The following is a 13,751-nucleotide window of genomic DNA, read 5'->3' on the forward strand; positions in this document are numbered from 1 at the left end:
TTTCAGCAGTGGAGGCCTAAGAACTGGAGCCAAGCCTAAAAGCTAAAGCTGGCCCAGAATAAAAAAAAAAAAGGAGCGGTTGGGAGCTTCAGTCACCCGACAGCCTTAAAACAGCCCTCAGCCCCGACCCAGACTGGCCAGGCATCCCAGTGGGGACCCCCACCCTGATCCAGGACACCCTTCAGGGCAAACCAGCCGGCCCCCACCCGTGCACCAGGCCTCTACCCTATATAGTAAAAGGGTAATATGCCTCCCAGCACCGGAATCAGTGGAACCAGGAGGCCTCCCGGCACTGGGATCAGTGTGACGGGGCAGCGCCCGAACCCCCTGATCGCCCTGTGGCTCTGTGTGTGACAGGGGGCGGGGCCACAACCTCCCTATCGGCTCTGCTCTGTTCGTGACAGGGGAAGGCGCCCCAACCCCCTGATCAGCCCTGCTCTGTGCCTGATAGGGGGGAGCTCCCCAACCCCCTGATTGCCCTGCGGCTCTGTGTGTGACAGGGTGCGGTGCCCCAACCCCCTGATCGGCCCTGCTCTGTGTGTGACGGGGGCAGCGCCCCAACCCCCTGATCAGCCCTGCTCTGTGTGTGATGGGGTAGAGCCATAACCTCCCCATCGGCCCTGCCCTGAATGTGACAGTGGCGGCGCCCCAACCCCCTGATCAGCCCTGCTCTGTGGGTATAGAGGGCGGCGCCCCAACCCCCACCCCACGGGCCCTGCTCTGTGTGTGACAGGGGGCGGTGCCCCAACTCCCCTATCGGCCCTACTCTGTGAGTGACAGGGGGGAGCTCCTCAACTCCCTGATTGGCCCTGCTCTGTGCGTGACAGGGGGAAGCTCCCCAACCCCCTGATGGGCCCTGCTCTGTGCATGACAGGGTACAGAGCCCCAACCCCCCTGATGGGCCCTGCTCTGTGCGTGACAGGGGGCAGCGCCCCAACCCCCTGATTGGCCCTGCTCTTTGTGTGACGGGGTGGCGCCGCAACCTCCCTATTGACCCTGCCTTAAGCGTGACAGGGGGCGGTGCCCCAACCCCCAAATTGGCCCTACCCTGAGCGTGACTGAGGGTGTCATCGCAAGCTCCCAATCCGCCCTGCTCTGTGCATGACAGGGGGCAGCACCCCAACTCCCCAATCGGCCCTGCTCTGAGCCCAACCAGGGGCTGCACCTAGGGATTGGGCCTGCCCTCTGCCACCCGGGAGCAGGCCTAAGCCAGCAGGTCGTTATCTCCCGAGGGGTCCCAGACTGCGAGAGGGCACAGGCCGGGCTGAGGGACCCCCCTTCCCCCCAAGTGCACAAATTTTTGTGCACCGGGCCTCTAGTTTATACTAATAAAAGGGTCATATGCTAATTAGACTGGGAGACCTTCCAGGAGACCTTCCGGACGTTCTTCTGGACAAAGCTTTGGTGGCGGGGCCGAGGTAGAGGCTGTTAGAGGCCAAGAGGGGAGGGCAGTTGTGGGTGATCAGGCTGATGGGGTACCGGAGCCGTTAGGGTAAGCAGACCAGCAGGGGGGCCTGTTGGGGCAAGCAGGCCAGGGAGAGGGGGCAAACACACTGGCACAGGGGGCAGTTGGGGGTGATCAGGCTGGTGGGGGGGCATTTGGGGGTGAGTAGGCCGGCAGTGGGGGGCAGTTGGGGGCGAGCAGGCCAGCAGGCAGAGTGGTTAGAAGCAATCAGGCAGGCAGACAGGCAGGTGAGTGGTTTAGAGCCAGCAGTCCTGGATTGTGAGAGGGATGTCTGACTGCCAGTTTAGGCCCGATCCCTGTAAACCATCAGTAGGACATCCTTTGAGGGGTCCCAGATTGGAGAGGGTGCAGGCCGGGCTTAGGGACCCCCCATGCACGAATTTTGTGCACTGGGCCACTAGTGTGTGTGTGTGTGTTTGTGTGTGTGTATAAAATTGCTATATATCAACAACTTTTATAATAATTTTACTTCTGGGCATATAGCCTAAGGAAATAATGGAAAGTAGATAATTCTTTCCTCAATAGCTATTACTTTGAATAGAAAAAATTTACAATTTTATTTCATAAGATCTGTGCAAAGTATAGATTTAAGAATTAATAAATCAACTACTGATTAATAATAGTTTTTTTTCTCCTTTGAAAATAGAAATCCAAAGGGAGAAAATTACTATTTTCTTAAGTATCTTATTTGCATGCCTGATATTAAATGAATGCATTACCATACTAAAAACATATGGAGACACAGGCATTCTGTAACTTAGGAGCAGAACTTAAGGAATATCCCATACCCTACTAATGGATGTCAAGGTGGAGTGTGTGCTCCTGAAAATGAAAAATCAGAATACATTGTACTATTTCAGCTGCAAGATCTGAACAGACTTCTGTAGCTGGACATTTAAATATTATATTTTTTTAAGTTTCTTTTCTTTTTTAATTAATTAAATCTTTATTGTTCAGATTATTACATTTGTTCCTCTTTTTTCCCCCCCATAACTCCTTCCTCCCAGTTCCCACCCCACCCTCCGCCCTCACTCCCCACCCACTGTCCTCATCCATAGGTGCACGATTTTTGTTCAGTCTCTTCCCGCATCTCCCACACCCCTTTCCCCCCGAAGAATAGTCAGTCCATTCCCTTTCTATGCCCCTGATTCTATTATAATCACCAGTTCATTCTGTTCATGAGATTATTTATTCACTTGATTCTTAGATTCACTTGTTGATAGATGCATATTTGTTGTTCATAATTTGTATCTTTACCTTTTTCTTCCTCTTCCTCTTCTTTTTTTTTTTTTATATATTTTATTGATTTTTTACAGAGTGGAAGGGAGAGAGATAGAGAGTTAGAAACATCGATGAGAGAGAAACATCGATCAGCTGCCTCCTTCACATCTCCTACTGGGGATATGCCCGCAACCCAGGTACATGCCCTTGACCGGAATCGAACCTGGGACCTTTCAGTCCGCAGGCCGACGCTCTATCCACTGAGCCAAACCGGTTTCGGCTCCTCTTCCTCTTCTTAAAGGATACCTTTCAGCATTTCATATAATACTGGTTTGGTGGTGATGAACTCCTTTAGCTTTTCCTTATCTGTGAAGCTCTTTATCTGACCTTCAATTCTGAATGATAGCTTTGCTGGATAAAGTAATCTTGGTTGTAGGTTCTTGGCATTCATCACTTTGTCTTTATATATATATATACATATATACATATATATATATATATATATATATATATATATATATATATATATTATTGATTTTTTACAGAGAGGAAGGGAGAGAGATAGAGAGTTAGAAACATCGATGAGAGAGAAACATCGATCAGCTGCCTCCTGCACATCTCCCACTGGGGATGCGCCCGCAACCCAGGTACATGCCCTTGACTGGAATTGAACCTGGGACCTTTCAGTCCGCAGGCCGACGCTCTATCCACTGAGCCAAACCGGTTTCGGCATCACTTTGAATATTTCTTGCCACTCCCTTCTGGCCTGCAAAGTTTCTGTTGAGAAATCAGCTGACAGTCGTATGGGTATTCCCTTGTAGGTAACTGGGTTTCTTTCTCTTGCTGCTTTTAAGATTCTCTCTGTGTCTTTTGCTCTTGGCATTTTAATTATGATGTGTCTTGGTGTGGTCCTCTTTGGATTCCTTTTGTTTGGGGTTCTCTGCGCTTCTTGGACCTGTAAGTCTATTTCTTTCACCAGGTGGGGGAAGTTTTCTGTCATTATTTCTTCAAATAGGTTTTCAATATCTTGCTCTCTCTCTTCTTCTGGCACCCCTATAATTCTGATGTTGGTACGCTTGAAGCTGTCCCAGAGGCTCCTTACACTATCTTCGTATTTTCGGATTCTTTTTTCATTTTGCTTTTCCGGTTGGGTGTTTTTTGCTTCTTCACATTTCAATTCTTTGACTTGATTCTTGCGCTCCTCTGGTCTGCTGTTGGGTGTCTGTATAATATTCTTTATTTCAGTCAGTGTATGCTTAATTTCTAGTTGGTTCTTTATCACAACATCGAGGGTCTCATTAGATTTCTTGAGGATCTCACTACTTTTATCGGCAGTTTTTTAGAAACTTATTGAAAGACCTTAAAAGTGTGGTTTTGAGCTCTATATCTTCCATTTCTGACATCTGCGTCCTGTTTCTTTGTCTCCGCATTTTTTATGCTTTCTTGGTGCAACCCCTAGTGGTCTTTATGCGCAGTCTTGTTGTAGTTAAGCCTAGATTGTTGTAGGTAATACTGGCGGGGATTTGACCACCAGGCCAACTGGCTGTGAGAATCAGCTGTGTCTGTAGTGAGAGAACTTCTGTCCTCTAGGGAGGTGCTAATCTAGCCTTTGCCTGAGGCTATCCGGCAAATGCCTCTGTGCAAGGCTTGGGCGGGGCGGGTCCCACGGGATCAACAGGGTGGGCTGGAGCGAGCAGTTATGGCTGCTCTCAGTCCTGTCCCCAGGGGCTCTGCCTCTCTGAGTCCCAGCAACCGCTGCAAACCTCGGAGAGAAAGCTGCCTTCAAGTTCCAACCAAAGCCAGACAGTCCCGCTTCTCCCGTTTGAGTCTGGGTCCCTAAAGACTCACTCGGATCTGAAGCTCAGAGTCTGCGACTCCCTCCCGATTGAAAACGCCAACTGCACCCTCAGCCACCAGCCCGCTCTGCATGCACTCCGCACCTTAGTATTTGACTTCAGCACTGTGCCTCCTCTGAGTCGCGGTATGCGTTTCTCTTTTCTCCTAGTTGTAGGACTTCCACTCAGCCAGCGTTCCTGTGGTTCTGGGTGATGTCCGTTCCGTCTGTTAGTTGTTTTTTTTGAAGTGGTTGTTCGAGGCAGCAAACTCTGGCGTTAACCTATGCCGCCATCTTGGTTCTCCTAAGTTTCTTATAAAATTTATCATTTTGGAGTAACATCTTTATTGAGATACTAGAGGCCCGGTGCACGAAATTCGTGCACTCAGTGGGGGGGGGGGGAGGTCCCTCAGCCTGGCCTGTGCCCTCTTGCAGTCTGGGAGCCCTCAGGGGATGTCTGACTGCTGGCTTAGGCCCACTCCCCACGGAGGTGGGAGAGGCTCCCGCCACTGCCGCTGTGCTCACCAGCCGTGAGCCTGGCTTCTGCTGAGCCACACTGCCCCTGTGGGAGCACACTGACCACCAGGGGACAGCTCCTGCATTGAACATCTGCCCCCTAGTGGTGAGTGCACGTCATAGCGACCGGTTGGTCCACCATCGGGCCAAAACCGGCTCTCTGACATCCCCTGAGTGGTCCCAGATTGCGAGAGGGCACAGGCCAGGCCAAGGGACACCACTGGTGCACAATTTGGGTCAGGGAGGGACATGGGAAGTTGGCCAGCCAGGGAGGGACCATAGGAGGGCTCCAAGGCGTGTCCAGCCTGTCTCGCTCAGTCCTGATCAGCCAGACCCCAGCAGCAAGCTAACCTACCATTTGGAGCATCTGCCCCCTGGTGGTCAGTGCATGTCATAGTGACAGGTCGACCAGTCGACTGCCCCCTGATGGTCAGTGCACGTCATAGTGAGCAGTTGCGCAGCCTTAGCATATCATTAGCTTATTATGCTTTGATTGGTTGAATGGCCGACCAGATGAGCGGGCACTTAGCATATTAGGCTTTTATTATATAGGATAGTTTACATATAAAATTATCTTTGAAACCTTATAAAAGATCATTAAAAACAAAGACTTTCTAACTATAATCTGATAACTATAATCCACTACCTATTTTCTGATAAATCCCACTAAAGATTTATGTATTGACTAGAGGCTCAGTGCACAAATTCATGCACGGGTGGGGTGTTTCAGCCTGGCCAGTGACTGGGGCCGATGGAAGCTGGCTGGCGGGGGGAAGGACCACGGGAGGTTGGCCGGCCGCGGGAAGTTGGCTATGGGAGCACACTGACCACCAGGAAGCAGCTCCTGCATTGAGCGTCTGCCCCCTGGTGGTCAGTGCGCATAATAGCTACCAGTGTCGGTCGCTTAGGCTTTTATATATATAGATTACATACATAGTTTTGACCATAATGCATAATTTTGTTTTACTTCCTTCATATACTTTTTATGCAGAGCAAAACACCCTTTCTAAGTTTTTCCAGTAATAATACTTATTATTCTTTATAGCTGTAGAACATTGCATCATCATAATTTGAGAAGTCACTTCCTTGTTATATTTTGTATCTAAAAATGCTTTTGTAAGTATACTTGCATATTTTACCTTTTAAAAATTTATTTGTTGAAATAAATTCCTATAAGTGAGAATATTAGGTTAAAGGAATAAAGCTAGAACAATGACAACTATAATAGGAAGAAGACCTTTTCAGGCTATTTTAATGATTTATCAACACTACCACCACCACAAAGGGATTATGCAGATTTGAAATACCAGCCATAAAGACTGAATATAGCTTGGCTTCCCTGTACCTAATATTGTCAATTAATTTTGCTAATTTAATACTAACACCATTTATGTGGGAAAGTGTGTATGATTTCCAAGTATTTTACATATGGATTAACTTGTTGTTTTCCGTATTTTGACAAAAGTTGTAAGAATGGTACAAAAAAAAAATTTTTTTTTAAAACATATTTTATTGATTTTTCACAGAGAGGAAGGGAGAGGGATAGAGAGTTAGAAACATCGATGAGACAGAAACATCGATCTGTGCCTGAAACCAAGGTACATTACATGCCCTTAGCCGGAATCGAACCTGGGACCTTTCAGTCCGCAGGCCGACGCTCTATCCACTGAGCCAAACCGGTTAGGGCACAAAAAAATTTTTAAGTATAAATTGCTGACATATTGCCCATTCAGTCCCAAATATTTTCATGTGTACTTCTTGTGAACAAGGATATCTTCTACATAACTACAATACTACCAAAAAATCCGGAAATTAATATTGATACATCTAATTCTTCAACCCCATTCAAGTTTTGTCAATTGGCCCAACAATGTCCTTGTAGCAGTAGGATCTGTACTAATCTCACATGTTTCATAGGTGTCATGTCTCTATTCTTCAATCTGGAAGAATTCCACATCTCTTCTTGATTTTCATAACCTTGCATTTTTAAAGATTACAAGCCAGTTCTAGACAAGATGTCTGGTGTTTCATTAAATCTAGGTAATGGGTTTGGGGCTGCAATATAACAGAAGTGATGCTCATGTTCTACTGACAAGTTATTCTTTTTCTGTTTTAATTAATTACCTTTGTAATTAATAAGTATTGGGGGAAGGTACTATGTCAATAACTTATTTCTTATCAGATTCTCATTTTATTTATGTATTTATATTCGTTTTGACTCATGGATTCCATTTAATATTGAGTATTACCATTACTATCTTAATTTATTTTGATATTCAAGTTGCTCCAACTTTGGCCAGAGGGAGCCCCTTTAAGTTGGTCCCTGTGTTCTTTAGCCTGTCCCCATCTTTCTTTTAATATTTCCTGGCTTTCTGGCCCAAGATATTCTGGGTCCATATTTACTTTCTTTGCCCCCACCTAGAATCAACCATTTCTCTAAGGGGCTCTAGTTTCTTCAGTAGAGTATGGTATTTAGAAATGAAGATCTAGTTGCTAGGTGACCTGTTCATTGCTATTGAAATATAGCTGCTCTCCAGGCCCCCTTGGTAAACAGAGCTGGGAAATATGTGTTACCTACTTTTTATATATACTGCTTATACATGTGTAAATATATAACCAGGAGTTTGCATCCGTATCTTTGATTCCAGTCTAACACCAAAGGGTTCATTTTGGTTTTCTCCCTTTCTATATTTTATATTTGTAACTCCTTTCTCTGACAGTGAGAAATATGGCTTTCATTATCCTCAATATGTTGTCCTATTTCATCTGTCCACACCTCTTTCACCTTCTCCCACCCCACTATGTGATTGCCCTCCTCACCCATTTGGACTCTGACACAACCCACCAGGTCACAATGTCTCTCCCTCACTGACCCAAATCCTATGCACATCTTTAGGATAAAAAAAATGATACCCCTCCCTTCTCTCCTCCATCAAAGCTGGTAGAGGGCAGGCACTGTGTTGTGAAGTTCTTTGGTATCCTTTTCAGTACTGAACATGAAAATCAATTTCACTTAAAAGATGACTACATTGCACTATACCTATGGTGGTACTTATTAGATGTGGCTCATTGAATTACAGGTTATGTTGTTTGTTTTCTCAAAAGCGTTTTATAACTTAAATTTCCAAATGAGTATTTACACTTAATTGATGATAGTTATTTTAAAAATGACTACTCCATTGTTGAAATACATTTTTTGAACTCCTTTTTTGAAATTGCCTTTAGTTTAATAGCCATTTAAGAAAATCAATTTTAGTACTTTGCATAACACCTATGTTAGCCTAGTGTTAACCAGTTTAGTCAACTACCTTTACCAGACTCAGTTCTGAGCAGCTTTTGGGTTTTTCCAAAAATTTCATCTACCTGTAGAGTAAAAATTAGCTACTAACAAACATTTTCAGAAACATGTATTTACTTTGAAAATAGTTCTAGGAAAGAAGTTTTAGAAATATTTAAAGTGAAGTAGCATAATTGAAATTAACATGAAGTCTTTTTAGAAAACAACTTTGAAGAAGAAATAATCATTTGAAATTTTTATATCCCAAATTATATTTTATAGCCAGTATTTTTAGTAAATTCTAACCTTTTCCTGCAGATGAAGGAAGCCAGTATACTTATGGATCTGATTTTTTCCTCTCTTTTGGAAGGTTTCTTGTTCTCCACAAGGTCTAAAGGTTTGGGTCCAGAATACTTCATATTTGTGTAGTCGAGCCGGGCAGGTCCTCTTCGTTAGTATTCATATGAACGGCTGGATTCACGATGGAAACCTGCTCTGCCCATCATGTTGGGACTTCTGTGAACTCTGTCCTCCAGAAACAGATCCTCCGGCTGCTAACCTGACCCGAGCTCTACCCCTGGGTGAGTATCTCTGTGGTTGGAGTAAAGACAGAGACTTTTCTTATCAGATGTTGAAAATTCCCTTCAAGGAAGCTCTAAAACAGGTTGAGCATCTTCTCTTCTAATTTCAGTTTTATTGGAAAATCTCCTTCCCACCACTGAATTTTTTTTTTCCTGGCAGGAGCAATATCTATCAATAGAGTTATTTCAAAAGTGACTCCATTATTTTGTTTTGTTTTAATATGTTTTTATGGATTTTAAGGAGAGAGGAAGGAAGAGGGAGAGAGAGATAGAAACATCAATGAGAGAGAAATATTGATAGGCTGCCTCTTGCACGCCCCCTACTGGGGATTGAGTCTGCAACCCAGGCATGTGCCCTGACTGGGAATCTAACTGGTGACCCCTTGGTCCATGGGACAACGTTCAGTACAAAGAGCCACACCAGCCAGGCAATTCCATTGTTGAAATACATTTTTGGAACTCCTCTTTTTAAATTGCCTTTAGAAATAGCTTAATAACTATCTTAGAAAACCAAATTTAGTAATTTGCCTCCCACCTATGTTAACCAGTTTAGTCAGCTACCTTTACCAAACTCAGTTACTGGCAATAGATATCCCTCTCACTCACAGCACCTCAGTTTTGAATGCACAGATTACATCCCAGTCAGCCACTCTCCTGGTTTCAGCACAGGAGCCTGTCCCCCCAGCACTTCATATTCAGAGAGCACTGCAGCCTCCCAGATCTAGCTTAATGGTCTTCAGCGTATGTTGCCTTAAATTCTTTGTTGAGGACCTATACTCCTGCACAAGGACACAGGAGCTACCCTAACACGTATTAAGTGCTGCTGCCACGTTAGTGAGAGCTTTCTGTGGTAGTGTGGATCCAGCCTGTCCCTGTATTTTGTAAATGTTTTCAGGTTGTAATGATGTAAAACCGATAATTTTTAGTTCTTCTGTCAGTTCAGTGCCAGAGAGAACCCTTTGTGCCAGACAAGGTCAATGGAATCAAAAAGAATTTCCAGAGTCAAAATATTGAGTCCTCAGTTTACACTCTCTATATGTTGAACCACTCTTTTTTTTTTTATGAATACTACAAAATTCCTTAAATCAGACCACTGTTCCAACATTCACTAGCCAAAACCACATTGCCATGACAATCCCCTATGTTCCTTTATCTCAGCATCTTGATTCCTTACTCCTACTGGTTGTCAGGCCACCTTTCACTTCTTCCTGACATCACTATTATGATTTAACCCTAACCCAGCTAGTTTCTTTGCAATGTTTCCAGTCAGTCCAGCCCACATCACTGTTCATGGAGCAGCACTGACAGCTTTGATGTACTACATGTGACCCTGGATGGCGATCTCAGGGCTGCTAAGTTAACTCTTTTCTGCACAGTACTCCAGTGAGTCATCTGAGTTTTCTGCAGTTATAATAGTAACTAGAGGCCCGGTGCACAAAAATTTGTGCACTCAGGGTGGGAGGGGGGTGTCCCTCAGCCCGGCCTGTGACCGCTTGCAGTCTGGGACTCCTCGGGGGATGACCACCTGCTGGCTTAGGCCCGCTCCCCCGGGGGGGGGGGGGATTGGGCCTAAGCTGGCAATCAGACATCCCTCTGGCAGCCCGGGAGCCCTCGGGGGATGTCCACTTGCCAGCAGGGAGCAGGCCTAAGCTGCAGTCAGACATCCTTAGCACTGCTGAGGAGGTGGGAGAGGCTCCCGCCACCACCGCTGTACTGGCAGCCGTCAGCCTGGCTTGTGGCTGAGCAGAGCTCCCCCTGTGGGAGTGCACTGACCACCAGGGGGCATCTCCTGCATTGAGCATCTGCCCCCTGGTGGTCAGTGTGTGTCATAGTGACCAGTCATTCCCAGTCGTTCTGCTGGTTGGGGTCAATTTGCATATTACCCTTTTATTATATAGGAGGATACAATGAGTTGTTTGAAATGATATAAGATCTTTGGTCCCTTTGATGTGGTATGTAGTATATGTAGTGTTAAATACTCTTAACTTTTACTTTCATGTAAGTTAGTAGGATAACTTACTTTTATTGTTATTATTAAATTACGTTGGCTGCTAGTTCATAAAGAGAGAGTTACTCCAGCTGGTTCAGGGGTAAAGATCTTAGGAGTATAGTAAAAGAATGTATAGGAATGTGGAGAAAGCCAGGCCAGGGCAAAGGGCTATGAAATGATTAGTTCCTGTCCTTGGAGCATGACAATGACAAATGGATCTGTGGAAAGGAGGTGGGGAGTAGAGATTGCAAACCACCCAACCCCCCCACGTCCACCAACCTGCACCTTAGACTCTACTTCTACTTATCCTGGTTCCCTCTTTATCAGTTACCCTTCTGAAATTGTGGTGCTATAATGTGATTTCTTTTTCCCTGTTAACCAGTTCTATGAGGAAGCATACTCAAAAAAGCATTGTAATCTATAAGTCATTACACAATTTTGAAAACTGTATAAAATATTATAAGAATAGATGTCTTTAGGCACTGCTTTTAAAACATTGTAAGTTTCACTGTTGAAATTCTAAAATATCCTGATTTCTCATGTTTGTTAATGTGTGAATAGAGCACACACTGTACCAGGGACTATGGCAGACTTTACATATGCTATTTCTTTTAGATAAATAGTTTATTTCTTTTTAAAATATAGTCTTTATGACCCACCAAACTTATAAAAATAAGATTTGATGCTTTAAATGTACTTATATGAGAAATACTAAAAATTAGAATTAACCTATGATGAAGCTTATTAGACAAATAATTATCCTAATATGTCTTATGAATTAAAATAATTTAGGTTTTTTTTTTAGTATGCCTTTAAAACATTAACTGCTAATATTCTAGAGGAAGTGTAAAAATATATCCCTCTCCCCAAATTCTTCTGATTTTTTTTTTTTATTATTGATCTCAGCTTCACATAGCTTTTCTTGTATTTGTAATTTCTTTTGGAATGTAAAACTCATCTTTTTTCCTTTTTTCTGATTGTTACTTCTAAATGCTAGAGTGTAATTAGGTAGTTGTTCCATACTGCCTAAGATAGTGAATATAAAATATTTATTTCTAAATTATTTCTGGTCTCTTCAGATTGTAGGTGTTATTTTTGTTTCCATTTATTGAATGCTAACTGAGTGCTTTATGTCTATATCATTGCATTTAATCATCACAAAACCACTGAGGTAGGAATAATCATTTTACACATGAGAAAACTACGGTGTAAGAGGTTAAGTGTAATGTGTCTACTGCCACAACTAATAAATAATGAGGTTCAGGTCAAAACCCAAATCTGATCATCTCTAACTCATTTTGAAATACCCTCTTTGAATATTTTCTTTATAAAGATTACTGCCACATAAAGTTCAGTATTTTTTTAAAATACGTTTTTCTTGATTTTAGAGAGGAAGGGTAGAGAGAGAGAAACATTGATGAGAGAAAAATACTGATCAGCTGCCTCTCACCTGCCCCCTACTGGGGATAAAGCCTGCAACCCGGGCATGTGCCCTGACCAGGAATCGAACTGGTGCCCTCTCGGTTCATGGGTCAGTGCTCAACCACTGAGCCACACTGGCTCTGCTACAGTTCAGTATTTTTGAAGGACAACAAATGTTCCAGAGCTGTCATTAATGTTTTAATAGTTTGTTAAATTTTAGTGTCAGTAGAAAAGGAAACAGGCCACCTATCATTTAGGGAGTCCTTCTCCATTTCCTTGGGCCAAATTGAGAATCATGAGATAAAGAGATATGCCTGTGTTATTAGACTCCAGGACTCCAGGTTCCATTCCTTATTCCAGCCAAGACCATCTACCTCATGCTCTAGGCCAGAACTTATCCAGTAGACTGGGGTGACGGAAATGTTCTGTAATCTTCATTGCCCAACAGAGTAGTCATTAGCCACATGCGACTATTGAATGTGTGAAACATGACTGGATTCATTAAGGAACTAAATAAATATTTTATTTCATTTGAGTTCATTTAAATTTAAGTAGCACATAGAGCTGGTGGCTGCCATATTGAACAGTGCAGCGCTAGATCAGAGTCTCTCAAACTTCTGCATGCATCAGAACCATGTTAAAACACAGGTTGCTAAGCCTCAACCCCAGAATTTCTGATTCAGAAGATCTAGGTCAGAGGCTGAGAATTTGCATTTTTAACAAGTTTGCAGATGATGCTGATGAGAAGGACTGTTCTTGGCAAAGTGGGATTTTTGTAAGATTTAACAATTACCAGCTGATTCCATTGGGAAGAATAGGAGTTTCCTCCTGTTTTACCTGCATTACATGCAGTGAAATAATTTTTAAAATATTTATACCACACTATATATGGTGCTCAGAAGAACAGGCTGCAGTGCCGTGACGTTATCATTCTGTTCATTCTAGAGCTGAAGACTAGCCCTATTTTCCACTGTTAAGCAGTCAGACTTGAAGCATGATTGGTTCTTTATTGGTCAGAATACAGGGTGTCTGTCCCAAAAATATACATAATTTAATCACTGAAAACTCAATTTTGAAAAAAATTTATTTTAATAAACATTGACTTTATAATTATTCAAAGTGTGTGTATATATTTTGGGGGGACAGCATATATTAGAAAGGACAATTTATCTCAAGATAAAGCCTGGTCAAGTTGGCCTGGTCTCTTGGCTGCTGTAAAAATGTTTACCAACCCTGGCCAGGTAGCTCAGTTGGTTAAGAATGGTGTCCTGTTACACTAAGGTTGCAGGTTCAAACTCTGGTCAGGGCACATATAAGAAACAACCATGAATAATGCATAAATAAGTGGAACAACAAATCTCTCTCTCTCTCTCTCTCTCTCTCTCTCTCTCTCTCTCTCTCTCTCTCTCTCTCTCTCTTTTTCTCCTCTCTCTCTCCCCCTTCTC

The 13,751-nt window shown here is 43.5% G+C and overlaps 1 protein-coding gene across 4 annotated transcripts in view; it reads left to right on the forward strand.

Annotated features, from left to right (window-relative positions):
* LMLN (leishmanolysin like peptidase) overlaps positions 1–13,751 on the forward strand; it is a 79,146-nt gene that overhangs the window by 60,407 nt on the left and 4,988 nt on the right. For 3 of the 4 annotated variants that reach the window (XM_059687585.1, XM_059687583.1, XM_059687584.1), the window contains one exon: positions 8,684–8,894. In XM_059687585.1, the coding sequence (XP_059543568.1) occupies positions 8,684–8,894 (211 nt within the window). Of the gene's footprint in view, positions 1–6,081; positions 6,153–8,683; positions 8,895–13,751 lie in introns of those variants that run through there. The other variant, XR_009451848.1, reaches the window with a different exon arrangement.

Source organism: Myotis daubentonii, chromosome 3, assembly GCF_963259705.1.
Source record: "Myotis daubentonii chromosome 3, mMyoDau2.1, whole genome shotgun sequence".
NCBI classification, from domain to species: domain Eukaryota; kingdom Metazoa; phylum Chordata; class Mammalia; order Chiroptera; family Vespertilionidae; genus Myotis; species Myotis daubentonii.